General features: G+C 52.6%; 1 protein-coding gene across 1 annotated transcript; it reads left to right on the forward strand.

Annotated features, from left to right (window-relative positions):
* The first annotated feature begins 3,341 nt into the window (after positions 1-3,341).
* On the forward strand, positions 3,342-23,529 carry LOC117886964 (E3 ubiquitin-protein ligase TRIM39-like). The gene is given in 7 exon segments (XM_034789155.1): positions 3,342-3,861; positions 6,567-6,662; positions 8,101-8,282; positions 8,284-8,329; positions 8,852-8,874; positions 8,974-9,077; positions 21,376-23,529. Coding segments are annotated over 7 exon segments (1,431 nt in total). The 5' UTR covers positions 3,342-3,444; the 3' UTR covers positions 21,939-23,529.
* The last annotated feature ends 1,073 nt before the right edge of the window (positions 23,530-24,602 follow it).

Here is a 24,602-nt window from a genome sequence, read left to right on the forward strand (position 1 = left end):
GTTCACCTTGTGGTTACAGCCGCCCTGACAGTATCCCCAGCCCAGGTGACGTGACAGCCAGTGGTGGATTTAGAGTTAGTGGGGCCCCCCAGCCCTGTGCTCAGCTTAATTTTTGGGGCCCTTCCTTGGGACCCAGTCAAGAAAAAGAACATTCTCTCTTATCTCCCCCCGCCCCCATTTTTCATTCTTTTTTTTCTTCATCCTCCTCTTATAAGTAATAGCAAATAAATGAAAATAAAGTGAGGTACCTTGATTGTTCTTGTAGTCTAACTTATTTTTCCACAGACCACTTGAAAATCACAGAGGGTCTCAACGGTCCACTTAAAGATCTTTCCAAATATTGTAAAAAATGTTGGGGTGCAGGGTGTGGCCAGGAGCTAGGGCAAGGGAGGGGGCTCAGGGTTGGGGCATGGAGCGCTTACCTGGGGCAGCTCCTGTTTGGTTCTCAGGATGGAGGTGGGGATGTGGGGGGGGGGGGACAGGTCCCACGATATTCGGCTAAGACTTATCATGACAGTTGCTCTGTTTCTTACAACTGAGAGACCTATATTTAAAGCCTTTAACCCTATTCCCATAGGGGAGATGGGGCTGTGGGCAGCTGGGCCCAACAGCTGAGTACAGAAAGTGACTAGATATTCAGACACGGCCTGAGCATTTCAGAGCAGGCCTGAAAAATGATTCACTTTCGCTCCTGTCCACCTGTAATGAGGTCTATACCCCCACCCATACTGAGCCGAGTTTTGTAGGGGGAGGGGTGCCTCTCTGGCCTGCAGGCAAGCAGCCTGACCATGCCCCCCACAGCTGCCTCAACTGCCAATCATGGAGACAGGCACCCACAGCTGCAACCAATAGGGAAACAAGGCCTGCTATAAAAGGAGAGAGCCCAGAGCTGGAAAAGGGATAGAATGGGGGTGTCTGTCTGACTTACTTACAGGCTTAATTAGATGCCAGGGGCCATCCAAAGGAAGCCAATCAGGGGGTAGCAGAGACCCCTGAAAGACCACATCAAGGACTGGTGACATTACCATTATCACCTGACTCTGCAGAGAGTGGCCTAGGGACTGTGGGGAGGGTCAGTGAGATGATTATCAGACAAACTCTGTGTCTGGGCTTGTCCATCCATTTTCTTATCCTCTTCTCCCATGTTCAGGCTGCAGAGGGAAAGGTTTGCCCAGTAGTTAAGGTGCTAAGTTAGCCTGCACAGATCCAGGTTCTGTTCTGTGTGAAGTCAGGTAAGTCATTTATTTTGTCTGTGCCCGACTTTCCCCTCTTCTAAATGGGGGTAACAACCCTTCCACATTGCACAGCAGCAGAGACATTGTGTGGGAAGGAAGGGGACAAATGAACCCATGCGTCTTCCCCCCTGATTTGCTACTTGGCTTATAGTGAACATGCTCTCACAGACTGAGCATGCTCAGTAATTTCAGCTGAAGGCAATGCCCTGACTCTGCCCTCACACTATTGGCAGGTATAGGTCATCTCTGCACAGCTATATGGTGAGTCAAAGCACATGGAAGTTTGTGAGTTGCTCAGACAGTGCAGTGATGGGGCCAGGTAAGGACCTGCAATAGCTAGAAGTGAAGCTGTTTCCTGTACACATCAAATCACAAAAATGTCACATTGGGATTGTCACAAGCTTTCCTGATTTCACACTGACTCCTTCACTAGCTGGTGTTTCTCTTAATGCCACAGCTCTTGGAATCCTGTGATTACATGACAATCTCAGCTCTCACTTTAACAAAAGTAAGTTTCTTGCTCTCAGGCCTGAGTAGAAAAGGTTGAGAACGTGAGCAGAGTAAATCCTGACTGCTTGCTCACAAACAAGCAGTCCAGAATATAATTTTTAGAAGAAAAACGCTCATGTTTTCTTCAGCAGCCTCCTGATTTTTGATTACATGGTGGTGGCAATAGTGCCTTGGCAGTGATCAGTTCATGTTTTCAGGCCTGGCTTCTCTAGCAAAGGCTCTAAGGACCTAAATATAAAACTGAGCATTGTAAGTGATTCCTTTAGTTCACTCCCAATCCAGGGGGGCTGTGCTCATTTGCTGCTTGGGCCCACAGCCCGGCTCCATGTGCATTCCCACACCTTGCCCTCTCTATTTCCCTATCCGTTAACTATGGTGTGTTAGATAAATGATGGCATGAAATTAGGGGGCTTTCCATGGGGGATAGGGATTTAAAGCCTGAGTTCTCAGTGGCACAATATTGCCAACCCCAAACTCTTGAAAATCATGAGTCAGGACCCCCAAAATGATGTGATTGCCTTTTGTGAGACAAAAATATAAAAATAATAAATGTTGAGTTCTTTCGATTTGCCTTCTGGCTTCTCAGACTTTAGACTGACTCAGATCACATTTTTAGTTTTTTCTCTGCAACCAAAAAAACTAGAAACTTCCTTTGTTTAGGTGTCCCTAACTTCTGTTTGCCAGAAGCTGGGCAAGGGATGGATCAGTCGATCACCTGTTCTGTTTATTCCTTCTGAAGCACCTGGCATTGGCCATTGTTGGAAGACAGGATACTGGGCTAGATGGACCATTGGTCTGACCCAGTATCGTTGTTCTTATGTTCATGACATTCATTATAAAAACATGAATGTTGGCAACACTTTTGACACTGCGTCTCCTTTACACTGAGGCAGCTCTGCCTCAGTGTACGTTAGAATCAGGCCTTTGAAACATGGATTCCAGCTTACCCACGTTTTTGGCCTGTGAATTGAATATCTCTAGACTTGGAAGGATTAGACTTTATCAGTCGATGTCAGTAAATGTCGATTTCACTTTGCACACACAAACTGATGAAAAAATATTTCCATTGATAAGAACTGAAATGGACCAATAGGTACAGTAAGAAAAATGCTGCTTGAGAACTTACTAGAGTTTAATTTAAGGATATTTACTTAGCATGTTTTGACATGAGATGTTGACAATTTGTGTTTTAACAGTTACACATTTTGAATCTGTCTATTGTCATAAAAGAATTAGTCTGACAAAAATATTGTCTGATTTCCTCCCAATTTCCCACAATTGTGAACAATATTGATAAAAACTGAAAGTTTAAATAGATAAATATATAAACATTCTTACAAATATTAATCTTACCAGTCAAAATTACATAATAAATCAAATGAATTCTGCCAAGCCTAAATATCACTCCTTAGACACGCAGTTCTAAGCTCATCAGGACAAGGGGAAGCTGATGTCCATGTGAAGCCCCAGTGACCCCCCACACCAGCAGAGGGGGCTGATTGCAGGATCGGAGCCTTATTGGGACATTTCTCACCACAGCCCCCAGGGCTGGAACATTCGGGGTGATCTGTCTCCAGCTCAGCGAACAGCCTGGGTCAGTTCCAGGAAGGGAAACACCCAATTGCTGCTGCTGCAGGCGGGACATATCTCTGAGCGCAGGAAAGTGAAACTAACCCTGTTACCCTGTCCAGAGGGAGCCATGGCCACAGACAACCCCGTGGAAAGTCTCCGGGAGGAAGCTACATGCCCCATCTGTCTGGAGTATTTTAAGGACCCGGTGATTATAGACTGTGGGCACCATTTCTGCCGAGCCTGCATCGCCCAGTGCTGGGAGGGATCAAATACAGCCGTCTCCTGCCCTCAGTGCAGAGAAACTGTGCAACAGGGAAACCTGAAGCCGAACAGGCAGCTGGCAAATGTTGTAGAAATAGCCAAACGGCTGAGTTTACAGGCAGCAAAGGGAGCAGGAGAGGAGAGGGTGTGTGGGGAACACCAGGAGACTCTGAAACTGTTCTGTGAAGAGGATCAAACTTCTGTCTGTTTGGTTTGCCATCTGTCCCGGGATCACAGAGATCACAGGGTGGTTCCCCTAAAGGAGGCTGCCCAGGAGTACAAGGTAGGGAATTGTTGTCAAGTTTAATGGGTAATAACTTTGGATTTTAATTACAGGCTGATTTCACTGAAAGTTGCCTGTCACAGGTGACACATCATACAGCTCTGTAAAGCCTTCATTGTACGGGAGATGTTTTACAGAATTAATGATCTGGCAGTGTAGTGACAGAATCAGAATATCAAGTCTTAAAAGATATCTGATGTGGGAAACTTTTCTCTGAGATTCTGAATGCTTTTCAAACCCAGCTTCCACTGCTGAAATAAGGGGACTTTTTACACAATGGCCGGTGCTAACAATCAGTGAGGTTTAAATCACAAGAGCTGCAGGCCAGTCCATGTGAGTGTATTACTTTTGAGACTGGAGAACTGATCATTTAAATATCAACACTGTTAATTATTTTGTTCCCCTGTGAGACCAGAGAGGGAGAATTACAGCTTGGCACCATTTATTGCCAGTGACACCTCCTTCCGGTGCCACAAGCGGGTGAGGTTTGGGAGATCCCACCTCTTATTCCCCCCCAGTAAAGGAGGACCAGGCCCAGAGCGCCCAGTAGAATCCAGATGTATATTCTAGCCCCATCAGGGGACTCTGACCCCAGGAGCCGCTTGGAGCCAATCAGCAACTCCATCCTGTTTTGAACATTGCACCATCTACTGTGAACAGATCCTGGTGTCTCCTTTTCGTGACTCCAATGGGTGGAGCTTATTTTGTGGGTGGAGCGTCAAAGAATCCAGCCACCTTTGCCCTTCCCCCAGTCTGATTCCTGCTCATTTATGAAGCTGTTTTCCTGGTTGCAAAGGCTGCTTTTCTGCCTCCTGTCTCACACTAGCCCCTGCTGGCTCCTCCCTCACTGCCTCCCTGCAGCACCGCAGGGGTGTCACCGAACAGCTCCCCAGGAGCTCTCAGCAGCAGCCTGGGCCCTTGGGCAGAGAGGAGGAGAGAACTCCAGGGCTCAGAGAAAAGAGTGAAATGGGAAAATTTCTGGAAGGGGCTCTGGGGGGCTGCCATGATGTGGGGCTGATGGTGTTGCACAGAGCGGGGCTGATGGGGCAGCAGCACGTTGCTGTGCTGTGTGAAGGAATCCCACGGTGTCAAAGGGGAAGAGAGCCCTGGGATATTACAGCTCTGGAGCAGTTATAATTATGGGTGGCACATTCCCCCAGACCGAGTGTGTTCCCTGTTCCTCACTGACCTCCAGCCACATCACAACTTCACCCTGTACAGTTCATGGGACTGCGCTGGCTCAGGTGCTCAGCTGCTGCCTGAGGGAGGCCACATGGGAGCCTGGACAGAGGAGAGCACAGTGGGGTCTTGTTCCTGGCCAGGGTCTGGGCACAGGGCAGCGAGGTGCTGTCCCAACCTCTTCACTCTCACTGGCAGGAGGGATCGTTCAGAACCTTCCCAGCTGTTTCCCCTCTGGCCTGTGCTCAGTGATGGGAAACTTGAGCTAAAACACAGGCTCTGAGAAGCCCTGAGTGTCTGCAGGAAGCAGAGCCCCTGCTCTGAGACTAGGGTGATCAGACGTCCCGATTTTATCGGGACTGTCCCGATATTTGCTTCTTTGTCCCGCGTCCCGACCAATGTTTGGTCGGGACACTGGACAAAAAAGAAATTTTGTCCTCCCCTCTGGCGCTCGTGCCCGCGCCCCCCCCCACCGCCCTGGCTCTGCCCCCTCCTTCCCCCATTGGCTCCCTCCCCAAATTCCCGCCCTGGCCCCGCCTCTTCCCCAACCACGCAGCATTCCTCCTCCCTCCCAGGCTTGCAGCATGGTGGCGCAAGCCTGGAGGGACGGGGTGGCGGCGGTGCCTGGATCCTGGAGCTGGTGAGTCAGCTCCGGCACCCGGGCACCAGGCGGGCAAAGGGGGGCTGGCAAGGGAGGGCAAAGGGGGGCTGTGAACCCCCCCGCCACACCAGAGGGCTTCTGCCCGGGCTGCTGCACCCGGGGCCGGGAGCGCAGCCTGGAGGCTGCTCCAGCCCTGCAGCCCACAGGGCAGCGCGGTGGGTCCGGTCGGGGGCAGCGCGGAGCGGGCAGGGGCCCGGTGGGCAGAGCGGGGGCGTGGGCCGAATCCCTGCTGCTGCCGGGGAGCCCCGTGCCTCTCCCTCCCGCTCGCGGCTACGGCTCCTTCCTGGCAGGACGCGCCCCCCCGGCCTGCCCCGGGCACATGCGGCGCGCGTCCAGCGGCTCCTTCCCGGCGGGAGGGAGACTAGACGCGGGGGACGCGTGCCGCATGTACCCGGGGCAGCGGGACGCGCGCCGCCGGGAAGGAGCCACAGCCGCAAACGGGAGGGAGAGGCACGGGGCTCCCTGGCAGCAGCGGGGATTCAGCTCGCGCCGCCCACCAGGCAACTGTCCGCTCCGTGCTGCCCCCGCACAGACCCACCGCGCCCCGCATATGCCTGAGGAGGGCCAGGGGGCGGGAGGCTCCGTGGGGAGGGCAGCGTGTCGGGCCGGGGCTAATGCCCTAGGCCCCTTTAAAACTTTTTTTTTTTGCTCCGCCCCCGTCCCAATATTTTCTACTGCCAATCTGGTCACCCTATCTGAGACTGGCGTCTCTGCTCCCATGAGGCCTTTGGGGCCGGCAGAGCCGAGTCTGCTGCTCGCTTCCAGGGTATTTACTGCTGGTGTATGAAATGCCAATATGGACAGTACTGTCCACCCATCGGACAGGCAGACTAATGGCTGTTTATCGCACACGATGCCCCTGCAGGTGAAACTCCAGGGAGCCCTGGGCCCTCTGAGGAAGGAGCTGGAAGAGGTCCTGGCTCTGATGTTTAAAGAGGAGAAGAAAACCACAGAGTGGCAGGTGGGTGTCCGGGTTTATTCCTCCCTGAGCTCTTCCCCCTGCAGCTCCCAGGAGTGACGGGGCCGTAAAGCTCCAGGATGAGGTTATGAACCTGCTCTGGTTGTTTGCTCCATTGCACAGGCTTGGTGCCGGCCATGGGTAGTGCATGCATCCGGCATTGGGGAGGCCGGGCATGAGTGCCGGAGCCTCCTCTGCGCCCAGATCATCGCCCTGCCCGTTGCTCCACCCCCATTTGGCCTCCTCTCCCCGAGGCCCCGCCCACGCTCCCCCCCTGCTCTGTCCCATGCCCTGCTCCCACTCAGCCCCCTCCCCAGAGGCTCCCCACTCACCGTTCACTGTTGCAGCTCAGTCCTCTCCCCCCCCCAGGCCCCCTCGCCTGCCGCTTGCTCCTTTCTGCCCCCTCCTGCCTTAAGGGCAGGTGATGGGGGAGGGGTGGAGAGGAGCAAGTGGCCGGGCCCCGCCACACAGCTGATGGGTGGCAAGCAGTGGGTGCTGCAGGCTTCGGGAGAAGAGTGGGAGCGAGGGCTGTGAGCAGAGTGCTGGCAGGACTCCAAAGGCAGCAGGTCTGCAGCCTGCCTCCAAAGGGAGGGGAAGCTGCTGAAGCCTCTGGCCATGTTGGCATCTCAGGAAGAGTGAGGGGGACTTTCCCCAACATCACTGTGGCCCGAGTCACACTGGGGGCAGGCTCACCCCAGGGTCACCCAGCACCTCTGCGCTGAGCTGCAGGGGAGCTAGAGAGGCCAGTGCAGAGCAGCCAGCCCCTCCCCCATCCAGGATCAGCACCAGCTCAGCATCGTTCCCACAGCTCCTTTCAGGTGGGGACACAGCTGGGCAACCCGCTACTCTGTGAGCCTAGAGGGCTCCCTAAAGGCTGCGATCCCAGGGGCACTGGGCACATGGGCATGGGGCACTTGACCAGTGCAGGTGAGGCCAACGCCAGCCCTGTCAATGCCCTGGGCGCCCAACACCCACGTGAGTCCCAGGCTGGCACCCAAAGGACTATTAGCACCAGCCCTAGGTCCTGAACTTTGCAGCCCTGGGAGCAGATTGTCAAAGAAGGAGCATCTCCAACATCCCGCTGCGATGGCTCCCCTGGGTGTCTGAGTGCCCAACACTGGGCACCCAAATCCCCCCCAATGAATACCCTGTGCAGCCCCATGTAAATCTCTCCCATTCCCTCGATTTCTCCCCACTCCACTGTGTCCATCCCATGCCACCCGCAATAACATACTGCAGCTTTACAACGAACCCTGGACAACCCCGCGATGGAACTGGCCATATTAACAAACCCTTTATGGTACGTTTCCCAAAGAAGTAAATATCCTTACAAACCTGATACTGATCTAATATCCCCTGATTCATGGTGAGAGGCCCAGTCCGTGTAACTCAACATCCGGCTCACGTTTTCTCTCTGCTTTTCCTATTTTTCTGTCTCAAGAGGAAAGTGAAGAATAAGAGAGAGACGATTGCAGGTGAATTTAACAAACTGCACACACTGCTGAGAGCGGAGGAGCAGCTGCTTCTGCAGAGACTGGAGGAGGAGGAGAGGGTGACTCTGCAGAGACTACAGGAAAATGTCAACAAACTCTCCCAGCAAAGCTCCTCTCTGCAGCAGCTGATCAGAGATTGAGGAGAAGTGTCAGCAACCAGTTGTCGAGCTGCTAAAGGTGAGATGGCATCAAAATTCTCCCCCCATCCAGAATTATAACTCAGATCCCAGGGTCTGGATTCCAACAATTAGAGTAAACGTGTTCTGTGGTTTACTGACAAACAGAACATCCGGCTAAGGGCTCCAGCAGTTCCAAAATATCGCAGTTCATGTCAGAGGGGAATTCTCCTCCTGGAGATCCAGTGAGGCCATGGGCGATTAAATGGATGATACAAAAATGATACGGAGCTAAACCCATCCCTGCTCTGACTCCAGAACATTGGACCCATCACATTTGATAGACACAGATATTGATGGGTTGGGTCCCTGGAAGGGAGAACCCTTTAGCTAAATTTCTGTCTCACCTACATAAATGAAACAAGTGTTAATGCAAAACGGTGTGTGAGATTTTACCACAAAACAGTGGAGCCTGGGAGGGTTGATCCATTTTCTAGATGAAAGTTTGATGTGCAGAGCGAGACTCCCTCAGTTTTATGCACATTGTGTTAATACAGAACATTGATTGTCTTTTTCCTTTCAGGATGTGAGAAGCACATTGAGCAGGTGTGTTTCCCACTTTCATTGCTCTTATATTCCTGGTGGTGGTTCTGGGATGATGTGTGTACAGAGCAGCTGAGTGATGATGGGACGTTTTCTTCATAGGAGTGAGAATGTGAAACTCCAGGAACCAGAAGCTGTTTCTACTGACCTGAAGAATGTGTATAAAATTTCCCTTGACATGAATGAAGTGCTGAAGAAATTCGGAGGTGAGTGGAGTCTACTGGGACATTCAGCTGTATTGTGCCTGGGGATCTGGACAGAGCCTGGGACCCCAGGACACGCATGGACCCAGCTGACAGGCTTGGAGCTGTGTGATAGCTGGAGGCTGATGCGCTGAGTGCTGGGCAGTTTGCCTGCTACTTACAGCCACCTGCTGGTACTTGCCCAGGTATCTGACCAGGCCCCATCACTCTGACATCCTGACCCCTCCATGGCTGAGTTAATGGGTGTCACTGACCCAAGTGCTGTGAGGCCTGGACTGGGCCCATTGTGCTGGGAGCAGCACAGACTGGTAACAGATGACACGTCTGTGCCTCTCTCCTGGGACATGTGAGGGCTGCATGTCGTGGCCACCGCTCAGCACTGCCCCAGACCCCATTAGGCAAGGCTGCTGAACTTTCTGAGCTGGAGGAGGGGCCGGTCTGGCTGCTGTGGTCTGACCTGGGCTGTGAGTTACTGGATAACAAGCTGAATCCTACGGGCCCCTCGTCTGCTCTGAGTGCAGCCCAGTGGGAGTTTGGGTCAGTGGTTTGCTGCTCAGTGAGTGAGACTTACTCATGAGTGTGACCCTGTCACAGTGTTTGAGCATTGTTACCAGCTTTGCCCATTACTTTGGGGTACACTCATTTATTAGGGTTACTCTTCTGGGGGCAGGGGGTTCTGTACTTCTATCAATGTGCTGCTTGTGTCACTTGTGTTCTCATACAGAGCTCTACTTCTCCCTTCTACAAGTCCCCTCCCAATGGAGCTATCGTGTAGGACCTAGGTTCCCCAGGGCTCAGTTCTTCCAGCCCCAGAATCAGATGAACACACAGACATACGCATTACCAGAGCATGTCTGAGAGGACCGGGTTAATCAGCACTCCCAAGCTGACCCCTTATATGTCCCTGGACTCAGCAGGCTAAGTCGAGCAGCATTTCCAAGCTGTCACCCTCATATGCCATGGGCACCGCATGGAATAGAGTAACCCTGAGCAGGCTGGGTTGAGCAGCACTTTCAATCTGCCACACTCATATGTCCCAGGTTCAGCACGTCCCTACCCCCACTTTCACGTTACAGTCGTTCTGGTCATAACCCACTTGATGAGCAAACCCCACAGGGTTTTGGGGCGCTGCAGGGATCTTTTAGCTTAGGTGCGAGGAACGTGCTACAGAGCAAATGAGGAAACCAAAAAACATCCATGGGGGGAGGGGGAAGGGGGAGAGAGAGAGAGAAGCAACCAGCTTAATCATGAAAGTTATTTATTTCCAGGTAATAACCATAGGGGAGCCAAACAAACAGTTATAATATTAAATCTAACTTAAACTTGATTATAAAAGTCAGATTTACAAAACTATAACTTATCACACAAGTCAGGGTCAGAAGGCCAGGGGCAGCTCCAGGCACCAGTGCAGCAAGCGCATGCCTGGGGCGGCAAGCCGCGGGGCGAGGCCTGCCGGTCGCCGTGAGGGTGGCAGTCAGGCAGCCTTTGGTGGCATGCCTGCGGGAGGTCTGCCGGTCCCGTGGCTTCGGCGGCAATTTGGCAGCGGGCACTCCGAAGGCGCGGGACCGGCAGATCACCCGCAGAAATGCCACCGAATCCACGGGACCAGCGGACCACCCTCAGGCGTGCCGAAGGCTGCCTGAGTGCCGTGCTTGGAGCGGCAGAAAACATAGAGCCGCCCCTGCAGAAGGCTATACCTAGAGAGAGAGAGTGTGTGTGTTCTCACCACTTCGTGACAGTTGAATCGATCGGGGGGTCCCAGGTGATGGTGGTAGCTGAGGGTCTGGAGTGCTGGAGACAGGCAGAGCCCCCAGCACGATCAGTCAGGAGAAGATGAAGTCCCAGTGGAACTGATGCAGATTTTGGATCAGGCATCAGAACACTCACTTGAGTATGGATAGGGGTGTTTGTAGGGAAACAATAATGGTTTGGGGAAGAGAACACTAGATTTGTTTATGGGTAAACTGATGGCTCAGGGGAGTATACTAAGGTGTTTTGTTCAGGCTAGACAATGGGAGTTGGCTATGTGCAGTGTTCCTTCAAGGGAGCTCACAATGCAATTAGGGAGCTTCACTATTTTGGATACCAATAAAGGAATTATTACTAGAATTGGTCTGATAACCACTGAGCTGGGTGTGTGCACGCATAGGTTCACTAACATCTGGAGCAGAGATCCCCCATGATGCATTGCTTCCCTGCTTTTCTGGTCCCAGAGTTCCCTGTGGTTCTTGCCTTGGAATCTCTGTTTTCCAGTCTGTATGCTAATGGAGATGCCTCCTTGTCCCATCTTTGATGCAAATGAGGCTAGGGGAATTTCCTTAATCCTGTCACCCTTATCCCAGGGATTTAGGTATGTCCCCAATGACTTTTCATTGCTTTTTGTAAGTCTTTCTTCTGATCGGTTTTCTTTCAAGCAGAGGCTGGGGGGCGGGGGGAGGTCTTTTGTGAGTCAGACAGGCTGGGTACTGCACCCTGGTTGCCCAAGAACACAGAGCTGCTAGGTAACAATTGGAAAACCAAAATCTACTATAATCCATTTTTCCATGTTTCTGGTTTTCACCAAAATCAACAGGGTTCTGCACGGGAGTGGGATCAGCGTAGGGTGACCAGATGTCCCAATTTTATAGGGACAGTCCTGATTTTGGGGGCTTTTTCTTATATAGGCACCTATTACCCCCCACCACCTGTCCTGATTTTTCACACTTATTCTCTGGTCACCCTAGATCAGCAGTGGAGGGAGGAGTCTGGAAGGACTGGGGACAAGTGACCTGGCTAGGGCGATGGCTGGATGGGGATGAGGGGCACCCTGACCCTAAACCCTATTCCTAACCCTGAGGTCACTGCCTCACCCTGTATCCTGAGATTTTAGTGCATATCAGGCTTTTATAGTTTTCCATTTTTCACCAAAATCCAGAAGTTTCTGCCCACTGATGCCTAAAACATACTCTGAAATGGAGTTGATGGAATGTGGTTGTCAAAACTTATCACATTGCAGACAGACAGATGGACAGACAGACAGATAGAAACGCCATTGAGTTAGGTGTGGGGCTCACTTCCCTCAGCCAAAAATAATAGTTGATTTTCATAAAAACTTTAACCTCAAAGTAGTTGTTTTCTTTGGGGATAATTATCTAAACAGGCCTTTAGTGTATGTTCACTAGGGCCCCAATTCAGCAGGGTAGTTAAGCACATGTTGCACTTTAAGCCCACGAGTCAGTACATCCCTATTCAGCGTGTGCTTAAGTGTTTCACTGAATCGGGCTCTAAAACAGAAGCAGTAGCTGCTTCACAAGGAGCAAGAAACCCCCTAGTAGCTGATGACAGACTAAAGTGCCCCCAGGGAAAGTTTCCTCCTGACCCCCATCAGTTAGCAATTGGCTTGTGCCCTGAAGCGGGAGGGGGTTTCTCTGCCCTCTAGAATGCTTGCATTTTTTGAGAACTGTGATAAGTCTGGAGATTCACATTCCCATATCACTGCCTGGGCCTTTTTGAATCCGTTGTCCATTTGGGGTTTTTTCTTTGCTTGTCTGTTTTTGTTTTAACCCTACCCAGTATAAATTTGTATGTTCTCATTGTCAATCTAAATATCTTTTGTTTTACTCCTGCTAAACTCAGTCTCAATGCTATCTTGTGACAAGTTGTTCCACAGACTAATTATGCATGCTATAAAACAGTATTTCATAGAATCATCCAATCATAGGACTGGAAGGGACCTTGAGAGGTCATTTCCTCTTACAGTTTGAAATTTGCTGCTTTTCAGTTTTCCAGGACAATAATTTACACCTCACCCCATGATGACTTAGTTTCCTTAATAACCTTTTTGTGAGGAACTTTGTTAAAGGCTCTTTGAAAGTCCACATCAGTTATGCCAATGGGTTCTCCTTTGTGCACGATTTTACTGACATACTTAAAGCAATTTAATAGATTAGTGGGACACAGGTTTCCTTTCCAGCTCTGCTAGTCAGACCTTATCCTATCATTCTCATAGAGCTGTTTTAGAATTCTGTTTTAGTTTCAACTAGTTTAGCAGGTATTGACGTAACGCTCACTGGACTGTAGTTCTCAGGATTACTCCTACCAAAATTTTAAAGTTGGCTACAACATTCCCAACCCTCCGATTCTCCAGAAGTGTAGCTGATTTTAATGAGAGATGCATATGTAAGCGGGGGAATGGTCCCGCTATTGTGGGGAACTTTCCTGGCTTCTGCACTACCCCGGTGAAGTGGACTAGCGAAAGTATCTGAGTCCCCGCTCCCACTTCCTTTACCCAGAGGCCTCCCTGCCCTTGAGGGCTCCCCTTCCACTCTCCTGTCTGGCTGAGTCCTCGTAACCCCAACAAGGCTGGGCCCAGGATTCCTGGGGGGCTCGACCCCCAACCCTGCTGTGGTCACCTAGGACAGGGGCTAGGGTGTCCCCACTCCGGGGTACTCTCTCTGCACTGGGCACCTCCCTGACCCACTGATTATTCCATACAATTTAAAGCAAATACAAGTTGTTTAATTAACAATTAATTTTAAAAAAGAATAAGGAAAAATGGGAAAGGTTAAAGGAAAACACATCACCCTGCTCTGTGGCAGAGAACATTACAAACAGTGTCTCTGGAACGTCAAGGCAGTTCAGTCTGTTCCTTGTAGGTCCCAGGCCTGCTTCTCAGGCCCTGTCTGTGCTGCAGGGACGCTGTGGGTTGGACACTTGCTCTGGTGGTGGCCACACGCTCTCAGGCTCTAGGTGGCAGGACCCTTCTTCCCAGCGTCGCCCCTGCCTGGTCGGGGTTATGATCCCCCTGCAAGTCTGGCCTGCAAGGCCTCTTGGCTGAGGCGTCTCCCTGTGCTGGGCCCACTGCCCAGGGTTCCCCTCACTCTCCCCAACTGCTCACCACACTCGGACTGCACACGGCTCCGGACTGCCCCAGCCCCAGCTCCAGCTCCAGCTCCACTCTGCCTCAGCACGGCTGCTGCTGCTGCTCTGCCTTCAGCTCCCTGGGCTGCTTCTCTGGCCTCTCTGGCTCTGGTTGCTGCAGCTCTGCCCCCAGCACAGCTCTGCTCTGCAGGCTGCTTCTGTGACTCTGCTCCCAGCTCTGACCTGCTTCCTGGCTGCTTGTCTGGCCCCTCTGGCTCTGGTTGCTACAGCTCTGCTATCTCTGGGCTGTGCTCTGGCTTTGGGGCTGCAGCTCTGCTCCCAGCAGCTTAGCTCGGGCCCCTGCTCTCTCCTTAGCTCGGCCCCACTCTGTCTGACTCAGGCCATTCCAGTTCACACGGAGGACGGGACCCCCCCAGCCTCCTGACTCTCTGATTAGCCTGCCCGCCCTGTCAATCAGGCTGATCTGGAGCATTGGCCTCTCCCCATTGTTCCTGGGGACAGTCAGTCTCAGGCTCCTGATTTGCCATCGACCCTTCCCCTTTTAGTGCTGGGAGCTAGCCAACCAAAACACCCCCACTGAGTGTTAGTAAGGGGGCAATAGTCCCCTTACACATATTATTGTTAGCAGTTCAGCCATATCATGTGATGTCATTTGAGAGCTCCTGGGATTTGCCATCTGGCAGGGATCTCTTGGTGGCTGCTGGCTCTTTAGTTTGTCAGTTTGTTCCAATAGCTCCTCTTCACTCCTTGATCCCTGGTCTTTATTTCCTGAACAGAGCAGCTCCAGGGCAGGTCTCTCCCCAGCAACCTTTCTGGTGGAAACTGATGCAAAGAAACCAGTCAGTCTCTCAGCATTGTCCTTGCCCTCCCCAATTGCTCCCTTTCCCCCCTGCGGATCCAGGGGATGCATCGATTCTCTCACAGGCTTCCTGATTCTGATGGACTGAAATAATTCCCTGGTATTTGTTGTATATCTCTGGCTGTTCACTCTTCTAATTCCATTTAGCCTCCTAATTCCCATCATGCACTTCACCCGATGTACTGCATGCTCCTTTCTGCTGGCATCACAGGGTTAATATTTTCCATTTGCAGGGGGATTCCTGTTTGGCTCTAACAACCTCCTGCACCTGGCAGGTGGCCAGGTGGGGTTAGGGTGACCAGATCACCAAATACAAATATCGGGACGCGGGGGGGGNTTCCTATGACATTCAATAGGCTAGAAACAGCAATATCACTGGGGTGGATGGAAAGGGGCAGACAAAACCCAGGTTTATTGCAGAGCAGGGACCTGCCTCCTTTGGGAAAGGGCTGATTAGTGATGAAATGCTGCCCCCCTGGTGTCACCTTTCCCAGGGGTACCTGGGCTCCGCAGGATGGACGTTCTTATCTGGCCATCATTTGCATTAAACTGCTCAGCTCTCTCTTCCCAGCAGCAGCATCGCCATGTTCAGACTGAGCTTTAGCCACAATTTCCTTCTAGCATAACAGGCCCAGACAGGAGCTGTTCAGTGTCCCTATGGATTTGGGGGGAGGGAGGCCCTGTCCCCACTGCAAGGTGCAGACAAGTTTTTATAACCAGCTTGTTACACTCCCCTGATGCAGTTACAACAAATTGTGCCCACGCAGCAGCTTTTCTGCCTCTCAGCCGTGGCTGAGCAGGGTATGCTTTTGTACCCAGCATCCAGCCTGACAGTGTGTGTGCCCTGGCGCATGCTGGGAGAGTCTGGGCAGCTCCAGGGGCCATGCACACACATTGCAGCACCACTGGCCCAGGGGTCCATGCACTCCAGGGTATCATCCCGCAGAGAGCTGGGAGGGAGGGGGGCACCCAGAGCAGTTACACAAACACCGTTGGGGGCCCTGTTAGGGTCACCATCTCTGAGGTGCAACAAAACAGGAAATCTGCCTGCTTCATATACACCACCTGTTGCACCCGGACACTGTCTCCCCATCCGAATCCCAGGAGAGGGCACCAGACACCACAGGCTCCTGCTCCTGGGCTGCCCCAAGTACCAACCTCATCAAGCAGGACATGGCACCAGATCTACCCCGCTGCCCCCAGCGGTGACCCCCACAGCTGGTACCTGCACAGTGGGGACTGGGCCCTGCTGGCCCTGAGCTCCCGATCTCACTTACTGCTCCAAGCTGCCCCGTCTCTGCAGCTCCCAGGCACTCTGGACCCAGAGCACCCTCTAGGTAGTCACCACTACCCCGCAGCTCCCCTGCTACAGCCAATGACACACCTGGGACTTGTAATGTCCTGGGCAGACTCACAGATTTCCCAGGAGAGAAACATAGACAAAGGGACAATCCTAGGAAAACCTGGACAGGTCGGGTTGCCAACTTTCTAATCTCACAAAACTGAAAACCTGCCCTGCCCTGCTCCTGCCCTGAGGCCTTGCCCTTGCCCTTCTCTGAGGCCCACTCCATCCCCCCTCCCTCCATCACTCTCCCCCACCCTCAGTCACTTTCACTGGGCTGGGGCAGGGGTTTGAGGTGCGGGACGGTGTGCAGGCTCTGCCTGGGGGTGTGGGCTCTGGAGTGAGGCTGGGGATGAGGGACTTGGGGTGAAGGAGGGGGCTCCGGGCTGGGGCAGGGGGTTGGGGTGTGGGAGGAAGTGCATGAGGGGGTGCAGTGTCCCGACAGCACTTACTACAGCTCCCAGGAAGCGGCTGCCAGGTCCCTGCTGCCCCCAGGTGCATGGGTGGCCAGGGAGGCTCTGCCTGCTGCCCTCACGTCTGCAGACGCTGCCCCTGCAGCTCCCCTTGGTCATGATTCCCGGCCAATGGGAGCTGCGGAACTGGCACTCGGGGTGGGAGCAGTGCGCAGCGCCTCCCTGGCTGCCCATGTGCCTAGGGGCCACAAGGACCTGGTGGCCGCTTCCAGGAGCCACACGGAGCTAGGGCAGGCAGGGAGCCTGCCTTAGCCCTGGATCCCTGCTGCGCCGCCGACCAGACTTCTAACATCCCAGTCGGTGGTGCAAACTGGAGCTGCCAGGGTCCCTTTTCAACCGGGCGTTCCCATTGAAAACTGGACGCCTGGCAACCCTATGGACAGGTGCCAACCCTAGGTCCTGTCCACATGGCCCAGTAACACCCTGCTCAGCTGGGTACAGGGAGCCACATGCCAGCCCAGGTCCCTGGCAGGGATGCTGAGCTGCCAGCTGCCATGGTCACTAACATGTTAACTCTGTCATGTGCCACACACCAGGCTTAGAGCCCCCTGGGCCCAGCTCCAGGAACAGCTGTAACCTAGAATTATAGCAATGTGGAGCTGGAAGGGACCTCGAGAGGTCACCTAGTCCAGCCCCCCCACGCTGGGTCAGGGCCTAGACTATCCCTGGCAGGGATTTGTCCAACCTGTTCTTACAAACCTCCAGTGACGGGGATCCCACAATCTCCCTTGGAGCCGGGTCCAGAGCGTCACTGCCCTGAGAGTTAGAAAGTGTTTCCTCATCTCCAGCCTCAGTCTCCCTTGCTGCAGATTGTGCCCATTGCTCCTTGGACAGACCCTCGCCCTTCCCGCTGGGGGCACTGGCTGTGTCACCAAGTGTGAGCATCACTGTTCCTGCACTGAATGGCTGGCGGTGCTGGGCTAGCTCAGGGGTGCAGTGAGGGGAGCTGGGGTCTTTCACTCCCCAGTCACTGATCTCAGACCAGACGCAGAGTCCGGTTCCCAGAGGACAGGAACTCACATTGTAACTCACTTTAACGGCAGCCTCACCGGCCACCTCCGCAGGGAGGTCAAGGCCTGAATGGGCCTCAGGGACGGTTCCTCCCCAGGGAGAGGCTCCAGCAGGAGTCAGGGCTGAGCCACGTTGGCAGACAGGGGGGCTCACACGGCCGCTGTGATGTCCTTGTACCCTCGATACACAGAGCTCCAGCAGCTGGGGTGTAAACCCCACTCATACCCCCAGCACTGAACTCACTGACACTGCCCCAAGGCCCTTCTCCTCCCTGGGGTTGAGGGAGTGAGTAAGGGGCACTGGAAGAAGGGGGAAGGGGGCCATGGCCCCATCACTTTTACTAATGGGAGGGCAGTGCCAAAGAGGGAGCCCCGCAAGCCTGAATCTGTCCACCCCGTTCCAAGACTCGCTGCTGTGGGCTGTGCAGATGAACCCAAAGTGTCTCCAGAGTCTGGGTGTGAAAGTTCCCAGCGTGTCTGACCCAGGGCTGGTTAATGAGAGCGAGGGGGGTGGGTGGCGCAGGTGTTAAATGGAGACACTTGAGCCCCTGGGGCTCTGAGATGCTCTCTGTGACCATTATCCACATGGGACAGTCGCTCTGGGCAGAGAGTTCGGGCTGGAGCCGAGTCTCCATTTTCAGCCTGATTTGTGGGGGTGAGATCAGGGCCTCAGGGGGCATTTGTCTGCCAAGAGCAAATTTAACAGCAGCTCTGGAGTGTTTCATAGCTGATGTCCTGAACCTGCCCTGCCCATACCTGTGCATTTCTGGGGGTGTTGACAGTCACTCACTGCAGGTCACTGGGATTTGGGCTCCTAAGTTGCTCAGACAGGTTTGCAGTGGAGCTGGGTGAAATGTTTTGGACAAATAGTTTATTTGCTGCAAAATTATATTTCAAGTCAACAGAAACTATTTGCGTTTTCTGTCAAGTTTCAATGAACAGAAAAAGGTGCTGCTTCTTCCCTTCTAGCCTTTAGCCCAGTGGCTGGGCCCTCACCTGGGAACCCCAGGTTCAATCCCCCCGGGTGATGTCACGAGGGCTCAAACCGCTGGGCTCCAGGTGTCTGATGACATCCCCAGTGTCTAAACACTGCCATGGCACTGGGCCAGAGAGTGACTCTGCAGCCCATGGGGTCAGGCCCCGACCTGGGAGCTCAGAGTCCAGCTCCCCTGCTCCAGTGACCCTGTAATTATTGATCCATAACCCCAGTGATGGGAGAGGTTACGGTCCCTGGCACACTAGTGTCTCAGGCCATGTCTGCCAGGGTTTCCTTGCACTGATGTAGCTGCACTGGTGCAAACCCCTAGTGCAGACGTGCTGTGCGGGTGTGAACTGGGACTGGTCCACGGTGCAGCTTCTCCCAGATGGAGGGGGCAGGGAGTGGGGAAATGCTCCCTCCCCTCCCCACTGCCCTGGCTTCGTTAGAAACAGCCCATTAGTGCGCATTTATACCCCCTCAGAATCTTCCACTGTACTGCCCCCCCCAGTGAGCGCAATCCAGACAACTGCCCCCATGGGGGTGGGGCTGGGCCGGGCAAGGGGAGGGGCTGGCTGTGGTGTTTGCCTGGCTGGAAGGTGGGGCCCGCCAGCATGGAGAGTCCCAGCAGCTCACCCTGGGGCAGGGCTGCACCCCCAGTGTGTGTGGGGACAGCACCGACCTGCTCTGAGCGAGAAACCAACCATACGTGACACCAGAGCAAGAGAGATTCCCTGGGGCCTACCCCTCCCTCACCCCTCTCTGGCTCCTGTCCCTCCCTTACCTGGACGCTGGGTCTATTCTGACCCCTCACCCACATCCCTCCCTTTCTTCTCCCCTGATTTCTGCTCTCCTGGACCTCTGCCCCTCTGCCCCCACTTTGCCTCCCTGGCACATGCCCCTGCCCTCCACCCACCTCTGCCCTGCTGGAACTCACCCCTTCCTTCTCCCCCTGCCCTCCTGGCACCTGCCCCCCCCCCCACCCTCCCTGACCCCTGGGACCCCCCCCTTCCCTCACCTCCCTGTGCCCATCCCTCCTCTAGCCCCACTCTGACCCCCTGGCATCTGCCTCTCCCCAATGCCTTCTCCTAACACCTCCCTCTACCCACCTGCCCTGCCTCTCACCCCTCTCTGCCCCCTGATACTTGTTCCTCCCCTCCTCTGCCCTCCCTGTGAGCCCTTCTGCTCAACCCCCTTAATCCCACTGGCACCTGCCCTTTCCCTTACCCGTCTCACCCTCCTGGTGCTTTCCCCTTCCTTTCTTTCCCCCAAGACCTGACCCTCCCCTTGGCCCCTTCCTCCCTGGTGCCCACCCCCTCACCACCCTTTCCCCACTGACCCTGCTCTCGCCTTGCCCCTCTGCCACCATCACACATGCCACCTTCTCTTTACATGTCACCCCTGCTCCTCCCCTCACCTTCTGGCTCCATAGAATCATAGAATATCAGAGTTGGAAGGGACCTCAAGAGGTCATCTAGTCCAACCCCCTGCTCAAAGCAGGACCAATTCCCAGCTAAATCATCCCAGCCAGGGCTTTGTCAAGCCGGGCCTTAAAAACCTCCAAGAAAGGAGACTCCACCACCTCCCTAGGTAACGCATTCCAGTGTTTCACCACCCTCCTAGTGAAATAGTTTTTCCTGATATCCAACCTGGACCTCCCCCACTGCAACTTGAGACCATTGCTCCTTGTTCTGTCGTCTGCCACCACTGAGAACAGCCGAGCTCCATCTTTGGAACCCCCCTTCAGGTAGTTGAAGGCTGCTATCAAATCCCCCCTCATTCTTCTCTTCTGGAGACTAAACAATCCCAGTTCCCTCAGCCTCTCCTCATAAGTCATGTGCTCCAGACCCCTAATCATTTTTGTTGCCCTCCATGACACCTGTGCCCCTCACTACCCCTCCAGTCCTCTGGTTCCAGCTCCTCTGCCCCAAGCCCCAGCTCTACCCTTGCCCCATCTGCCCCTCTGGTGCCTGCTGTTTCCTTTGCCCCCTGTGCCTGCCTGATGTAAGTCCCTTCCTTCACCCCTCTTTGGGACCCCTGGTCTCAGCCCTTCCCCTCACCTCAGCACTGCCCCACCCCTCCCTTCATCCTCCCTCTACCCCCCTGGTGCCCACATCTCCCTTCACACCCCTCTGCCCCCCTAGGGCCTGCCCTTCTCCACACCCCTTTCTCTACCCCGCTTCTGCTCACCTGCTCCCTCACCCCCGTTCTGCCCATTTGGCACCAGTGCCTGCCCATTCACTCTCCCCACCATGGTTCCACCTGCCCCGCTCCTCATCATCTCACCCCCTGGTAGCCCACTTCACCCTTGATTTCCCCTGCCCCATTGGAGCTCCCACACTCCCTCAAACCCCTCTGCCTCCTGGTGCCCGTCCCTTCCCTTGCTTCCCTGTGCCCCCTGGGATCCATCCCCTTCTTCTCACCTGGTGCCCACCCCTCCCCTCACCCCCTGGGATCTGCCCATCCCCCCCTCTGTCCTCTAAGTGCCTGCTCCTCTTCCCCCCCTTTGTCCTTGTGCCTGCCCCTCCCCCTTCTCCTGTCACCCCCCTCCCCTTTCCTCACCCAGCATCAACCTGACCCTCCCTGCCCCCACTGATACCTTCTCACCCTTACCCCTGTCCTCCTGCCCTTTCCCCCTCATTGTCTCCTCACAGGCAGAGGGCCCTGACTCCCCTCGGGCAACAACCACCCCCAGCAATTAGCAGGGATGCAGGCTAATTTCCCTTTGATCTCAGTGACCAGCCCCTGCCCCCGGCACTGACTCTGTGACTCTCTCCCCAGTGGACGTGACTCTGGATCCAGACACGGCTCATCGCTGGCTCGTCCTGTCTGAGGATCGGAAACATGTGAGACTTGGAGACAAATACCAGGATCTGCCCAACAATCCTAAGAGATTTGATAAATATGCCATTGCCCTGGGCGCTGCTGGGTTTGCGAGCGGGAGGCGTTACTGGGAGGTGGAGGTGGGAGACAAGACAGACTGGGACCTGGGGGTTTGTAGGGAATCTGTGAGCAGGAAGGGGAAGGTCACACTAACAACCAAACAGGGTTACTGGGCCGTGACTTTGAGGAATGGGGATAAATACTCAGCCTCCACCTACCCCTGGACCCCCCTCCCCGTGAGCGTCAGGCCCAGCCGGGTGGGGATTTTCCTGGACTATGAGGCGGGCGAGGTCTCGTTTTACAATGTGACTGACAGGTCCCATCTCTTCACTTTCACTGGCACCTTCTCCGGGATGCTCCGCCCTTATTTCTATCCTGGTCTCAATGATGAGGGTGAAAACGCGGCTCCCCTGATAATCTGCCCGGTCCCAGTTCAGGCCGGAGGGAATCTCTGTCCCTGACAGTGACCCCGCGCCACAGACTGTCCCCTCCCAGCCCTGCTGCTCTTCCCACCCCCAGTAGTGGGGGCCAGTTACTGCAGCAACTGGACTTTCTGTGCTGACCGGACGCTGCCAGTTTCCCTTTTCAACTGGAGGCTCTAGTTGAAAACGAGACACCTGGGAACCCCCCCAGCCCTCACCTTCCCCGTCCCCTGCCCCAGGAGTAGCAGATGGTGGTGGATGGGGTCATTCACTCCTGTCAGACTTTTCTACCCCTGTGAAATCTCAGTGTAAAACATGAAAGAAAAAAGATTATTCTAATTTAGAAAATATTATTGTAACAAGGTGTAAATACAAGAACATTTTAATTTACATTTCAATAGTACTTCAAAAACAAAGATCTAAATATATTTTTAGAAATGGAATTTTTTCCCTTTATTTTTTAATTCTTCCCTCAAATCTATACTGAAGTTTAACTTCTCTAAATAACGTCATTTGTATTTCAATTGTGAAATTTCAAGAAATCCAAAATATTTATCTTAACAAAATAAACTATTAAATTGTCAGACTGGGTTGTTCAGTTACAATGTACATGTGTCATAAACATCACAACTACACACATGTGCAGCTGCTCTCTGTTCTCTCTCCCTCTCTCTTTATTGTCTTGACTGGTTCTCTCTGGAAGGCAGGATACATACACCCACCTCCTGCAGTACAACTTTGAAAATGAATAGTTGAAAAAATGATAAAATTAATTAAGCAATATATTTAAGTTAACTCACACAAGATTATATAATAATCTTTGGATTTCTGTCAGTATTAATTCATGTGATTTTTAACTTTCTAGTCACATATAATAGGTAATCAAGATATGACGCTTCCTTTGTTTTTCTTACATCAATTAACAAAACACAGTCCCCAACCTCAAATGCTATCTTCCTATAGATAGAAATCTCTTCTACAATCTCCAGTTTTTAGTTTATTTTTCTTTAGAAATATTATTTGCAGGCAATGCACTGTCACTGTGCACTGTTGATTTCAATGTACTGCCGGGCTCTTCACGTTCTTGGTTATAAGGACACAAGACATGTACTTTGATAAAGAAATAGAGAAGGGGTTGTATACCTTTACTGAATCATCACAAATTCACTTAATTGTATTAAAGACGCCGCCACTTAATGACACATAACATGAAATCTGGTGAATCTTTTTGGAAAACTTTTCTTCTCGCCCATAAATCAGTCCAAATGGTAATATTTTTGTTGTCGTGAGGTTTAGAGTACAAAGAAAAGAAAGTTGCTCCAGGAAATTCATCACAATTTCTCTGGGTTCTGTCTACCACCTTCTCTAATGCTCTGTAAAAATAGTGACCGATTGGTCTAATTCCTTGAAATTAGTAATTGAACCTAATGTCTTGAAGAGCGAGCTGAGCAGAGTCTGAGGGGAGGCACATCACATGGCATTGCTAGGACTACTTTTTGTTTTAAACTTGATGCGTTATGAACATTTGCAATGTAATTATTCAGTTTTGAAGATTTATTCACAATATGCCGTTCATGGCAGTGTGCCCTAAACTTACCTTGATTATTTGAAAATAAATACCCTAAAATTATCTTTTGATGGATTCATTTGTGCTTTTTATCCAGTCTGCTGATGTCTAGGTGGCATGGGCTGCTGAAGCGATGTGTTCTTCCTAGTTTTTAACACAGGGAAATTTTAATCTAAAAATAAATAATTTTCCCCTAAAATTTCCTTCAGAAATATCTGCGTTCCTTTCCCTCTTTCTCACTGAATTATGTGTAATTACTGTGCTTTCTTATCCAATCTTATTGTGTTATTACATGGGGAAATATGTTGGCAAATAGGTTAATATACAGCATGGTTTTTACTATCTGACAAGACATAAAAATGTGTTGTCACTCACTATTTACAGCATGAAGTGTTATGAAGCGATTGTAGGCAATGTTCATTTTTAAATTTCTAACTATGAAAGGGCTCACCCATCAGCTCCTGCAACCCCTGGCTGGCAGAGCTCTGTGTGAATGAAGCAGCAGGCAGTCTGCCAGGGAACCTCCACCAAGTGTCTTTATGACTTTTTATGGTGCATCACAATATGGCAGCAGTTACGAGGAGCCCCCTTCCTGCTCCCTGGTTCAGCCTTTTATGCTGCTGCTTTCTTCTCAGTGCTGAGCTAGTGACCTCCTCAGGCTCCCTACAGGTGCAAGTGATCCCCTCTGCCTTCCAAACCCAAACTACTCAGTCCCTCCTACTCTAACTGCACCCGGTGCCCTGGGTGTTCTCAGTGACCAGGGTGCTGGCTTCCAAAGGGCTCCGTTTGTAGCTGTTAACAGCCCCCTGTCACACGGCCATGATTGTGTAATTGACCATAGAGTCTTCAGATGTATTTAACATGGGGAAAGATGCAAAGTGTTTGATTTAACTGGGAGCCATCCGCTCAGGTCCACTTCATTGCAGGGGTTGTAAAGTTAAGTCCAATCCAAGCAGGACATTTGCCTGGCCTGAGATCCTGTATGAACCCCCTCCCGGGGTGTCCTAATTTCTGTCCCCACCAACTGTGTCTGAGGAAGGGGGAGGACAGTGCTAATGTGGCTGCATCCTCCAGACTTTCCAGAGTCCCCCATCCTAGCTGTGGGGAGCGGGGGCTGCATGAGGGGATTTGCTCAT

This window comes from Trachemys scripta, chromosome 14, assembly GCF_013100865.1.
Source record: "Trachemys scripta elegans isolate TJP31775 chromosome 14, CAS_Tse_1.0, whole genome shotgun sequence".
Classification (NCBI taxonomy): Eukaryota; Metazoa; Chordata; order Testudines; family Emydidae; genus Trachemys; species Trachemys scripta.